The sequence below is a fragment of the Aspergillus melleus genome (assembly GCF_016097325.1).
Source record: "Aspergillus melleus strain CBS 546.65 chromosome Unknown contig7, whole genome shotgun sequence".
Lineage (NCBI taxonomy): Eukaryota > Fungi > Ascomycota > Eurotiomycetes > Eurotiales > Aspergillaceae > Aspergillus > Aspergillus melleus.
This window is the reverse complement of record NW_025763376.1, coordinates 1,774,354-1,786,947: the sequence shown is the minus strand read 5'-3', so window position 1 is coordinate 1,786,947 and position 12,594 is coordinate 1,774,354. Positions and strand designations below refer to the sequence as shown.

The window sequence follows — 12,594 nt, the reverse complement described above, 5'->3', positions numbered from 1 at the left end:
TACGTAAACCGCCATCGATGGCATGGATAGATACGAGGTTGGATCCGACTCAATGTATGTTAGAAAGTTCTCCGTCGAAGATAGCGGTAAGCTCAGCGGTCTGGGGTTGCGTGTGTCGGAGGCCTATAAAAGACCCGAACGAAGCAGCAGCCCTGTTTCTCTGTACACATCATTAGTTTTGTTTTAACCATGACGGCGACAATGAAGCGAACGAGTCGGCTTCTGCTGGCTCTGGGACTTTCTAGCATCAGTTCCGCGGCTGCTGTCTATAAGCAGTCTGAATTGCTTCGTTTCCATATCCCATCCGGTATCACAGCCGACTCGGTACATAACGTTCATCTGGAATTTCTGGACGACAATCTTCACGGCGACATCGAGGTGGTCTATGGGGAATGTGAGCTTGGCAGCATTTCCGAACGTCACCATGACATCGGCACGATGTCCATCAAGCGCGACGCATACCCCGAACGCTTCGTGTGGGCCACGCCATCCGACGCACCGCATTTGCACTGCTTGCATGCATTCTCTGGCTCCTCGCTAGTTGGCAGGTCCGAGCCTATCTCTGTGGCTGCTCCCATCGTTCGTCGAGAGAGTATCGCAGATGTTGCAGATGCAATGGGTCCGTGGTTTGACGGCGTGGCATACATGAAAGGAAAGGAGCCGGGCAAAGCAGTCGTGAGCAAAGCGAAGAACGCATCGGTTGCGATTGTCGGTGGCGGAATGGCGGGACTGCTCACCAGTCATCTTCTGGAGTCCGTGGGTATGCACAACTGGCATATCATCGAATCATCGGATCGTGTTGGAGGCCGTATCCGCACCAAGTACCTCAACGACACTCGCCCCGACCAGTATCAGTATCAAGAAATGGGCCCTATGCGCTTCCCCGTCAGCATCACGTATGCCGAGACCAACGAGACTTTCGACATCCAGGACCACAAGATGGTGTTCCAGCTGGCTGACGTGCTGAACAAGATGAATGCGAAAGACCATCCCGAACTTAGCGTTGACTTCATCCCATTTGTTCAGAAGAACCCGAACACGCCCATCTCCAGCGGAGGAAACCGTCTCCCCAACGGTCGGATACCGACTGCCGGACAGGTAGACGCAGATCCGTCGCTGTCATACGTGGCGGCCTCATCCAATGCGACAGCCGTTGCAGATGCCGAGGCCGACTTCGAGAAATTTACCCAAGAAACGGACGTTAGCATGATGAAGAAGGTAGCTTCGAACTTGTTCCGTGCTCACAAGGCGGCCGTCGAGCACGGACTGCTTGACTGGTCTGAGGAAGCTTACCTGCGATATGCCATGGGATATAACGCCAACATTAGCGACTACGTTAGCGCAATCAGTCCTAATGCGATCTGGGGCGACTTCTTTGAGAACATCTACTTCGCAGCGACAACGTGGCGCACGATCGACAAAGGCCTGGAGTCTCTTCCCCGCGCATTCTGGCCGCACATCGCGGACAAGACAACCCTCGGTCGCAAGGTCGACGGTCTAACGTACAACGCAACGACCGAGAAGATTTCCGTGAACTGGCGAAATGATCCCATGCAGATGGTCCCGGAAAGCGAAGAATACGACTATGCCGTGGTTGCAGCACCGTTCAGCAAGGTCCGACTATGGGATCTGCCGCGGTACTCATCGCTGCTCAGTCGCGCCATCTCCAGTATGAACTATAGTCCATCCTGCAAGGTGGCACTGCATTACGAGACGCGATTCTGGGAGCACCAAGAGAACCCCATTTACGGCGGGTGCGGTACCGTGGACGTGCCTGGCGTCGGCAATGTCTGCTATCCTTCTTTCAACATCAACGGTACTGGACCGGGTGTGATCCTCGCATCGTACATCAGTGGCACCCCATCTCGTTCGACAGCGTCTCTGAGCACTGAAGACCATGTCGCTCTTGTGCAGCGCGCCATGGTGGAGGTCCACGGACCCATCGCAGCCGAGCAATTCACAGGTACCTCCAAGCCCCTTTCCCGCTGTTTAGCAAGCCACTAACAAGAATAGGTGTTTATGACCGACAATGCTGGGAAGTCGACGAGCACCAGGCTGGTGCTTGGGCCTCTCCCTGGGCTGGGCAGCAGGAATTGTATCTCCCAGCCTATTACCAGACCGAGATGAAGACCATCTTCATTGGCGAACATACGAGCTACACCCATGCTTGGATTTTCTCCGCACTTGACTCGGCTGTCCGCGGAACGACACAACTCCTTCTGGACCTTGGATTGGTGGATGAGGCCAAGAGTGTTGTGCACACCTGGATGGGACGATGGATCAAGGTGTAGATGTGATAGGGTTGTTATGTCCTATGAATCGGTTGGATGGTCTCTGTAAATACTGTCAGTGAGAACATATGGGATGATTTATGCGTTTATCAGACCTAAGAGATTTAGACATGTGTATCAGGAGCGATCGCTTCGAGAAGTATTCGTCTTGTATTACTGCCGATAATTGTGGGTATTTTCTGATAGTTATAGAAGGAGAATAATGATTTGGGGGGGTTCACTCGCTGCACAGAAGAGAAGAAGTGAAGGAGGTGGAAGTGGAATGCCTGAGGAAAGGAGAATGTCGATGGCGTCATCGTCTCTGATAATCGCCTTATCAATCTTATGCAGGCACAACCGAGATGCATTACTCGCTACCTAAGCTGCATAAGAAGTATTAGACTGGAAATATTCCCCTTCTCTTCAACTTCCTTTCTTCAAATTCATCTGTTCCCATCCTTCCTCCCAAGGTCAGAGGCAGTACTACAGGACATCTTGTCAGACTCTCCCGTCGAGTATCACCAAATGATCAAAGAAGACATGCATCACGTTCGCCATGAATCAAATGCAGCAGCCAAGCCCTTAGCACCCAATAAGACGGGGCACGTCTATCTGCTGTCAGGGGCCTCAAGTGTTGCCTTTAGCGTGCTGCTGCCCGCCAATCAACCAGGATATCCCCTGTCGACGGCGCGCCTGGGCACTTCTGCACGACGTCGCAACGCGAACGGATTTGCCCCGTTGATAACGACTGAACCACGAGGTGCCTTTGCAGGTTGCACAGCATTTGCCAGCAAGTCATTTCGCACTCTCGCTCGTGATTATTCTTTTTTGGCAAGCAAACAAAAACGCCCACCACATGTTTCTCATCTTCGCATCGCCGCTTTCAGCTGACAAAAGTGAAAGACAGAATCCGCGGGGTTGATATCTGAGCTAAGTTAGCGTGGCCTAAATCCCTCCATGTAACCCAAGAAACTGCCAAGATGCTTCTTAATTCAGGCCGACGGAGGGCCTTCTGCTTTGTCTACTACTATTGGTTAGCAATCATGCACTCTCCGGCTTGTATTTCTCGCATTTAATCAGGGTCCGCTATTTTGGCGCTAAGGTCAATATAATTGTCTTGGTCCGATACCCCTGCCCAGGATCCTCTGTGGATTCTGCAGGAAGTCTACTCGGAGACCCGACGGTCAACATCATCCACCCCAATCTTCCCTTCTGCGCCAATCCTACTGCGGTTTGTGCTGCTGCAGAAAGCACCCCAGCGGATGCTTTCCTCAGCTGATCCCCCTGCCCGAAGGCGCATGAAGATAGCGAGAGTGTGATCAAATGCAATGTAACTCTCGGAGATGAGATGAGGGGAACCTGCAACTTATTGTTCGTTAGGCATCTTGACTGAGTTCGTCGGGGATAGAGACGGAGGTTCGCGGAATCTTCCTCGCTGTTAAGCCAGCACTTGGATAACACTGGGGGCTCTGGTATAAATAGAGCCTGGGGTGACCACAATGTAGTCACTTTCATCCTTCGCCCTCCATCCTTCCTTTCCTTCCTTTCCTTTTCCCTCCCCCCGCCCTCTTCTCTCGTTCTCTTCCACGTCTCTTGCTTTTGTGTTCATCTAACTTCCCTTCACGTTCGTTCCGTATCCAAGTTAGTCGTCTTCGTTCATCACGATGCGCAACTTGCTTCTTGGGGCCATTGCCCTTCCTCTCGCTGTTCTTGCTCACCCCACCCATCAAACCAATGCCCTTACTCGTCGCACCGTCGATCTGAGTGCTTTCCGCCTGGTGTCCCAGGCAAAGTATACCAACTCGACCGAGGCGGTAGAGGACGCCCCCTCTTCGCTCGGTGGTTTCCAAGAGCAGAGCTACGTCGAGACGGCGACTCAGCTCGTGAAGAGCACTGTCCCCGACGCTGAATTCCGCGTCGTCAACGACCACTACGTTGGCGACAACGGAGTTGCGCATGTCAACTTCCGTCAGACTGCTCACGGCATTGATATTGACAATGCCGACTTTAACGTCAACGTTAGTTCCGTCATCTCGCCTTTTGCGCCTTCCACGCTAATTGTCTATAGATCGGAAAAGACGGAAAGGTCTTCTCCTACGGCAACTCTTTCTACACTGGCGCAATCCCCGAGGCCAACCCGCTGAACAAGCGAGATTTCTCGGATCCCGTTGCTGCCCTGAAGGGTGCTTCCAACACCTTGAAACTGTCCATTACTTCGGACACGGTTTCGACCGAGTCCACTCAGGAGAAGGAGTCCTACGTGTTCAAGGGTACTTCGGGTGCCGTCTCTGACCCCAAGGCCAAGCTCGTTTACTTCGTGAAACCGGATGGAAAGCTCGCTCTCAGCTGGAGAGTGGAGACCGACATTGAGGATAACTGGCTCCTGTCCTATGTCGATGCCAACAATGAGGAGACGGTTCACGGTGTCGTTGACTACGTCGCCGAGGCGGACTATCAAGTCTAGTGAGTTCTGAACAAACTCCATTAACGGTTGTTGCATACTGACAAGCACAGCGCCTGGGGCCTCAACGACCCTACAGAAGGATCTCGCACTACAATCAAGGACCCCTGGGACATTTCTGCCTCGCAGTTCACCTGGATCAGCGACGGCTCGACCAACTACACCACCACGCGCGGCAACAACGCCATCGCGCAATCCAACCCTAGCGGTGGATCCAGCTATCTGAACAACCACCGCCCCAACAGCGCGTCGCTTCAGTTCAGCTACCCCTACACCACCAGCTCGACTCCCCCGTCGTCCTACATCGACGCCTCCATCACCCAGCTCTTCTACACCGGCAACACCTACCACGACCTGCTCTACGTTCTCGGCTTCACCGAGAAGGCCGGTAACTTCCAGTGGAACAACGCCGGCAAGGGCGGTATCGGAAACGACTACGTGATCCTCAACGCCCAGGATGGCTCGGGCACCAACAACGCCAACTTCGCCACGCCTCCGGATGGACAGCCCGGACGTATGCGCATGTACGTCTGGACCCAGTCCACTCCTTACCGGGACGGTTCTTTCGAATCGGGTATCGTTATCCACGAGTACACTCACGGTCGTAAGTCCCCTTTCTCCCCATCCCCATCCCCATCTCCAAAACCAAACCAACCCTCCCCTAACCACCACCACCTAATAGTCTCCACCCGTCTCACCGGCGGCCCCGCCAACTCCGGCTGTCTCAGCGCCTTCGAGTCCGGCGGCATGGGCGAAGGATGGGGCGACTTCATGGCAACCGCGATCCGCCTGAAGTCCGGCGACACCCGCTCCAAGGACTACCCGATGGGCGCGTGGGCCGCGAACAAGAACATCGGCATCCGCGCCTACCCTTACTCGACCAGCACCAGCACCAACCCGCTCACCTACACCAGCGTGAACGGCATGACGTCCGTGCACGCCGCCGGCACCGTCTGGGCCAGCATGCTCTACGAGGTGCTGTGGAACCTGATCGACAAGCATGGCAAGAACGATGCCCCGAGACCGACGTTCCGGAATGGTGTCCCGACTGACGGGAAGTATTTGACTATGAAATTGGTGATCGATGCGATGGCTTTGTACGTTCCCTTTCATTTTTTTTCCTAACTAACTGGGGACTGGGACACACATTTCCCCCCAATCCAATCCCCCAAAGAAAAGCTACTAACTAATGCAAACCAGACAACCCTGCAACCCCAACTTCGTGCAAGCCCGCGACGCCATCCTGGACGCCGACACCGCTTTGACCGGCGGTGAAAACACCTGCGAGATCTGGAAGGGTTTCGCGAAGCGCGGACTCGGCTCCGGAGCTCGCTACAGCGCCACGAGCCGGACGGCTAGCACGACGATTCCTTCTGGCGCGTGCTAGAACTAGATAAGGGGTTGTGTCATGGAAGATATCTAAACTACATTGTGGGATGGGAAATACCTCATGCTGATGGGGCATGAACAAACCATGATATTGTGATTTATGAGGTTCCATCTTTCATAATCCGTGCCTATGGGTTTCGGGAACTTGGGGGGTGAGGAAGTAAAAACGAATGAATGAACTTTGCAGAAATGTACTGAAGTTATTGGGGATAACTATCTGTAGTAGGGTACCTAGGGCTACGGGATTTTGGCGTGACTAGAGGCCAAAACAATGGAAGGTGGTCTGTGGATCTTCAGCCCTTGTAATCCACCCATGGTTCGGGCCAGCCATCTATTACTTGGCTGAGTTGCCTTCCCTCAAATGAAGTATGGGTTTGGGACTAAACGCACCAGTTCCATACAGACTCTCGTTGACAGAACAGAAGAAGCCTCGCGCTTTCAATCCAGAAGAACTATTGATTGCTAGAAATGAAAAAGAAAGCACCAAAGGGTAACTGAAAGTAAAATTGCAAAAGAAGAGAATATTAAGCATAAAAGAGCAGTGTTTCAAATTCCCCTCTTATCAAGATATCACTAACTAACTAATGTACATATGACGGCTTATTTTATCCATCATCAACATGCGCTGATTCTACTCCTCCTGCTCCGGAACAGCAGGCTTCTTAGCGTCCAGCGACTCAGACAAGCCCACGCGGTCCACGGTGCGAGTGTACTTGACACCGCCGTTGATGCGGTCCTCCTCGACGACGAGGTTCTTGCGGTTGCCGTCAACGAGGAGACGGATGAGGTCGGGACGCATGTAGTGGCCGCCCTGTTTTGCTTTGTTAGCGTGGATCAGGTTTTATGTTGTTGTCACTGGGGGGTGGTTATGCTGGGGTGGAACGTACAAAGTCAGCAAGAGACTTGGTGAGGTGGATTTCATCGAGGTCGATCTATCATTCGGGAATCGTGTTAGTGGATACTCTCTTTGAGAATATGGAACGGGAGTTGAGGGCTCGGATGGCATACGTCAACGTAGAGCAGACCCTGGAAGTCAACGTCCGGGTGAGGGACCAGGTTCTGGCCGTCCGGTGCGAAGATGCGACCGTGGCCGTTATAGATGTTGGGATCCTCGAGCTCCTTGCCGGGGGGAGTATTCAGCTTGATGCCCTCGGCGGTGATGGTCTGCCAGGGAGCGAGAGTGTAAGTGCCAGTTTCGATGGCATAGGCGGGAGTGACGAGCTGCGCGGAAGAAAAGATCTTATTAGCTGAGTGAATTCAAACATTTTCCCCATGCTTTTCTCACTCGTGGATAGATGGTGAAAGGGGCCCAAGAAAGGGAAGGACATACATCAGCATTGGCCTCGGCCACGTTGGTGTACGGGTCAGGGTACTTGAGGGTCTGCTTTCCGGGATACAAAGGCCAGGCGGCGACGTGGACCTGCTCGCCCAAAGAGGCAGCGTAGGCCTTCATGAAGGGGTTCATATTCTCCCAGCAGTTGAGGTGACCGATGCGGCCAATGTCAGTCTGCATGACCGACTCGGTGGTGTCGCCGGTGCCGTCACCGAAGACGAGACGCTCGACGTGGGTGGCGCGGATCTTGCGACGGTGGTTGATGATGTCGCTGGAGGGCGAGATCATCACCTGGGTAGTGTACAGACTGGCCAGGTCGACCTCGGAGTAGCCCAGCGAGACGTAGATCTTGTTGTTGCGAGCGGCCTCGCGGATGCGGCGCATCTCGTCAGAGTCCGAAGGCAGACTGTTCTCACGGTACTTCTTCAGCAGAGGAAGGCTCTCCTGGTAGTTGACCTTCCACATCCAATAGGGGTATCCGGGAATCCCTGGTTCTGTTAAAAGATGTTGTCTAGTGGTGATCTTGGATGGAACGTACAGAGCTCAGGGAAAGCAATGAACTTGCAGCCATTGGCACCGGCCTCATTGATCCAGTGGATAGTTCTGCGGACAGATTCTTCCAAGTTGAACCATCCAGGCTCAGCGTTGACGGCAGCAGCCTTGTACTTCTTGAGGACGGGGGCCATGATGAAGATTGGTTGGTGGAAAGTGGAAGATACGGAAAGGGAAGAGATTGAGAACTGAAGATTCGTGTGAGACTCGAAGATTGAGTTGATCTTGTAGTGAATGAAACCTCAAACTGAATGCACCTTCACCCCCTCTTTATACCTCGTCAATTCCATATCTAATCAACCTGCATCCCCTCTCGGAAGTCGATTCCACCTCGTCGCCTCACTTCACTGCATCTCAGTCCACCCGGGCCTCTCGGAAACGGCCTCTGCATGAACGGCCTGTCTGGATCAACTCGCCGCAGTCATCCAGCATATACCACCGACCGGGATGCGACAGCATAGTGGAGAAGACCTCCTCACCACGGTCTCTGCTTCAGCGTTGCGTTTGGTTTTGACCGCGGAACAGGGAGCAGCGGGTCGGGGAAAGTCATGGCGTGATGCAGGCCGGGGTTTGAGGGTGAGGGGAAGATGCGGTTAAACTAAGGCCACAGGTCGTCGGGGGATTTTTCTGTTTAGTCTACAGATCGAAGTGGGTCGAGAGAGAGAAGGCAGATGGAGACGTTGGAGGCAAATCCCGGGATGCGCTTATGTCAGCCGCCGTTCAGCGTTGCTGTCGGCCGGGTGTGCAAAGCCCTCGGATGGGCTATTTGCTTTAGAGATGGGGATCTTCTTGGTTTGGATTCTTACTTCTTGCAATTCCCCTCAAGCCTTGTCCATTCGAACTGTGAAGGTATACGCAAGGTCACATGACTTGGGTTGTTCCATTCCATAGAGATACAGTTGCTTTGCTATACTTCATATGCAATTTGATAATTGAGAATGTTATGCATATTCACTTGTCTTATCTGTGTTGTTCTTGCAAGACCATGTTCTCTTCATCTCATCCGACTAACTATAAGCCCACCCAAACGAAAGACAGTTCCTTCTAGAATTCCTCCCCACCAACATGTTGCTTGATAATCCAAAACACAATGACTACAAGCAGACCACACAAGCCACAGACGCAGAGTTCTCGCCGCCACACCTCCAATGAGCCCGGAAAAGCACATTCACGATGTTCAGGCCCACAGGCATCAACCTCTCCGACTCCACTTTTCGGCTCCTTTCGGTTTAGTCTCCGCAGGGCGAGTGAGATCAGGACGAGCGAGAAGTTGGGAGAACGCAGCAAGACTTTGAAGGCGAGAGGGTTCGGAGGGGTATAAAAAGGGGTGTTCTGTTCTGGAATTGAAGGACAGGTTTCACTTGTGTTTTTGATCCAATTGCAGACTTTGTTGACTCGTTTCAAGCTGTCCATAATATGATGTCGTTCGACTATAAGAAAGTCCTGGTCATTGGTGCCACGTCTGGCATTGGCAAGGCTTTGGCTATCAAGCTCGTGGATAATGGTATCCCGGTGATCGTGGCTGGTCGGAGACAGGAAAACCTGGATGACTTCGTGCAGAAGTATGGAGGCGACGAGAAGAAAGTGCAGGCGAAGGTGTTTGATAGCTTGAAGCTGGATCAAGTGAGTTCCCCGTCCCGGACATAGCCTAGAATCGTTAGGATGGTAAGGCAATCATCAAACAGACGACTAACGATGCAGATCCCTAACTTCGCTGCCGAAATCATTGCCAGCAACCCCGACCTTGACTGCATCTTCGTCAACTCCGGCATCCAGCGCGCCTTCGACTTCGCCACCCCCGAATCCGTCGACATACACATCTTCGAAACAGAACTGACAACCAATTACACCTCCGCCGTGCATCTGACCAAAGCCTTCCTGCCGCACCTGCAGAGCCGGCCCTCGAAGACCGCGATCGCATTCACAAGCTCCCAGATGGCGCTGGTGCCAATGATGCGATGCCCCAACTACGGTGCTTCCAAGGCGGCCCTGCACCATTTCATCCTGGCGCTGCGCACGCAGTTGCAGAGCGGCCCGGGCGATGTCAAGATCGTGGAGATTTTCCCGCCAGCCGTGCAGACCGAGTTGCATGATACGAGGCATCAGCCGGATTTGAAGGACGGGCATTTGATCGGCATGCCGCTGCAGGAGTTCACGGATCAGACATGGGAGAAACTGTGTCGGGGCGAGGACCAGATCCCGGTGGGGCCGGCGAGGGGTATTTTCGAGGCGTTTGAGCTGAAGAGACAGGAGATGTATCATCAGATGACGGAGATGTTGTCGGGTTTGCTGAAGCAGTTCCTGCGATAAGGGCCTAGTCTAAGTAGAGGGAAGTAAATGATATGGAAACTCAGTAGAAGAGTTCAAACTGATCCGCATCACGAAACGTAGTACGACCTCAAGGCGGGATAGGACACATCAGACGCAGTCTTCCCCTTGCAAGCCGCCAGGATCAACGCTCCGAACGGCGGAATGCCGTGAGTGCGGCCGCTGTCCATGAGCGAAGAGTACTGATGCAGAGACATGATCGAGCGCCAAGACTCCGTTTCAGAAAGTACTCCGCTCCACACCTCGGCCGAGTCTTCATCCCACAGGGAGACTCGCACGTCGAAAGGTAGCGAATCGATGAACGGATTTCGAACAGAATAATTCCTCTTCTTGAGCGAGTACACGCTCCGAAGCAGCAACCCCACGATGATTGTGCGGCGCACACTCTCGGCAAAAATCCAGGCGCGTTTCGGACTGAGCGTGTTCGGTAATTGAATGGGGGCATGCTGCCATAGTCGTTCGGCCAGGTCCATGAGCATCGTGCTGACTGTCTCCGAGTACGGAGTTGCCTCGCGATCGTCTTCATTGAGAATCAACATGCACTGGATCAGAATCAATGCTTGAATACAGCTGAGCAGCTCCTCGAAGTTGGCTGCATGGTTGATCTGCCGTTGCAGCTGGGCGGACTTGCAACGTAAAACGGGAATTAGAGAGCCAAGATCCCCTTTCTCAGTCGCCGTGAGATGCAGTTTGCACAGCGCATGAGCCTCCAGTATCGAAGCCGGGGTGTTTTCTCCCTCGAACAAATCCGGATGAATGAACATCGTCTTCATAGATCGCGCAAACACGACAGGAAGGTTCCGCATCCCGTCTTCAAGAAAACGAATGACATCAGGGCTATACCCTTTGACAATTTCCAGACTCAAGGAAGGATAGATTCGAGGATCGGCGGAAGTTCTGGCCCGAACTATCCCCGGAGTGCCGGGCTTTGACACTGTCAATTCCCTAGTCAGCGGTACATTGGCGTATTCACAGTCGACTTTTCTCTTCTGGCATCGGCTACACTTCGGCCATCGCTGGTCACACCGACGTTTACCCTTTGCACAGGCCAGACACGACCGACGCAGTGTGTGTGGCTGGGGGGGTTGAGAAAGCATCATCCTCCCCTGTAGTAACAAAAGTACGGCGAGGCGGAGGCGGAAGAAGACGGAAAGCGGAAAAACCCGGCATTTGCATTTGCATTTTCACTCGGCCGACAGCCATCACGTGTTTCAACCCACTAACTACAGTTTCCCCGGCAAATCCTCGGCGACAACGGCCGCCTGGACTTTCCGCCAGGATTCACGCGCCCGAATCGCCGCCGTCTCAGGCTCAAACTCCCTGCTACGCATCTGCCGATCAAACACCTCCATAGAGATCCAGCCCTTGAACCCAGTCTCCAGCACCCAGGCCCTCACGACCTCAGGAACAGGCATGTATCCGCCCAGGTCAGTCTCCAACGGAAACGGCCTCCCGTGCTTGGACCACGTGAACTGCGACGCCTCGCCTTCCAGATACCACGGATGCGAATCCGAGAAGGGAGGATCGAACCGCTCGCCATCGGAGAGCTGCACGTAGAAGATCTTCTCCAGCGGAACGGCGGTCTTGAACCTCTGCAACGAGTCACGCAGGGCTTGGTCCCCGCGCGGGTACTTTCCCGACACTTCGAACGGACTAGCCCAGAGCTTCGTAAGCTCGTGGAAGGTATCCAGACACAGGCCGAAGTTCGCGCGATCGACCAGCTTCACCAGGCGGAGGGCAGTGTCCCACGTCGAGCAATACGTGCCCCAGGAGAGGTACTCGTAAGCGATAGCGACGGGGGGCGATTCCGCGCTCCCGAGGTCCGCGAGATGTTGGAGTTCCTGCACGAGGACCGTCTCGTCGGTGATGCTGTTCGGGTCGAATTGCGACGGTACCTGCAGATACGGGGCGTTGAGGATGCGCGCGATGCTGAGCCAGTGTTTTGCGGTGGCGAGACGGTCGGCGAGAGGGGTGCGGGCGCCTTCGAAGTTCTCAAAGGGCGCGAGGGATAGGACTTCCACGTTGTGGGTGTTGCAGATCTGTTTGATGCGGGACGCGCCGGTGAGGATGGGGATCCTGTGCTGGGAGGAGTAGTGCTGGAGGTCTGAGTAGACGATCTCGATGCCGCTGAAGCCGTATTTGGAGGCGAGTTGGATCTTGTGGTCCAGGCTGTGTGACGGGTGTTGGCCTAATGAGAGGGAGCCGAGGGCTTGTTTGTTGGACTGCATGGCTTGAAGTTCAGGGTCAGGTAGGTGAAGTGT

The 12,594-nt window shown here is 53.9% G+C and overlaps 6 protein-coding genes across 6 annotated transcripts; 3 read left to right on the top strand and 3 right to left on the bottom strand.

Annotated features, from left to right (window-relative positions):
* Positions 1-189: 189 nt before the first annotated feature.
* LDX57_011540 (flavin monoamine oxidase family protein) lies at positions 190-2,291 on the top strand (the record flags this gene model as incomplete). The annotated part of the gene is made up of 2 exons (XM_046093284.1): positions 190-1,963; positions 2,014-2,291. The coding sequence occupies 2 exons, from the start codon at positions 190-192 to the stop codon at positions 2,289-2,291; spliced, it is 2,052 nt and encodes a 683-aa protein (XP_045949262.1).
* A 1,643-nt stretch (positions 2,292-3,934) lies between these two features.
* LDX57_011539 (extracellular metalloproteinase) lies at positions 3,935-6,118 on the top strand (the record flags this gene model as incomplete). Its single annotated transcript, XM_046093283.1, has 5 exons — positions 3,935-4,288; positions 4,339-4,733; positions 4,785-5,335; positions 5,414-5,828; positions 5,932-6,118. 5 exons carry the CDS (start codon positions 3,935-3,937, stop codon positions 6,116-6,118), a joined length of 1,902 nt encoding a protein of 633 aa, XP_045949261.1.
* Positions 6,119-6,751: 633 nt separating this feature from the next.
* LDX57_011538 (carbon-nitrogen hydrolase family protein) lies at positions 6,752-8,139 on the bottom strand (the record flags this gene model as incomplete). Its single annotated transcript, XM_046093282.1, has 5 exons — positions 6,752-6,931; positions 7,008-7,052; positions 7,129-7,341; positions 7,451-7,941; positions 7,992-8,139. The coding sequence occupies 5 exons, from the start codon at positions 8,137-8,139 to the stop codon at positions 6,752-6,754; spliced, it is 1,077 nt and encodes a 358-aa protein (XP_045949260.1).
* Positions 8,140-9,421: 1,282 nt separating this feature from the next.
* Positions 9,422-10,315, top strand: LDX57_011537 (putative short-chain dehydrogenase/oxidoreductase; the record flags this gene model as incomplete). Its single annotated transcript, XM_046093281.1, has 2 exons — positions 9,422-9,628; positions 9,707-10,315. 2 exons carry the CDS (start codon positions 9,422-9,424, stop codon positions 10,313-10,315), a joined length of 816 nt encoding a protein of 271 aa, XP_045949259.1.
* Positions 10,316-10,383: 68 nt separating this feature from the next.
* Positions 10,384-11,139, bottom strand: LDX57_011536 (uncharacterized protein; the record flags this gene model as incomplete). Its single annotated transcript, XM_046093280.1, has 1 exon — positions 10,384-11,139. The coding sequence occupies one exon, from the start codon at positions 11,137-11,139 to the stop codon at positions 10,384-10,386; it is 756 nt and encodes a 251-aa protein (XP_045949258.1).
* Positions 11,140-11,556: 417 nt separating this feature from the next.
* On the bottom strand, positions 11,557-12,561 carry LDX57_011535 (sugar phosphate isomerase/epimerase family protein; the record flags this gene model as incomplete). Its single annotated transcript, XM_046093279.1, has 1 exon — positions 11,557-12,561. The coding sequence occupies one exon, from the start codon at positions 12,559-12,561 to the stop codon at positions 11,557-11,559; it is 1,005 nt and encodes a 334-aa protein (XP_045949257.1).
* Between the last annotated feature and the right edge of the window lie 33 nt (positions 12,562-12,594).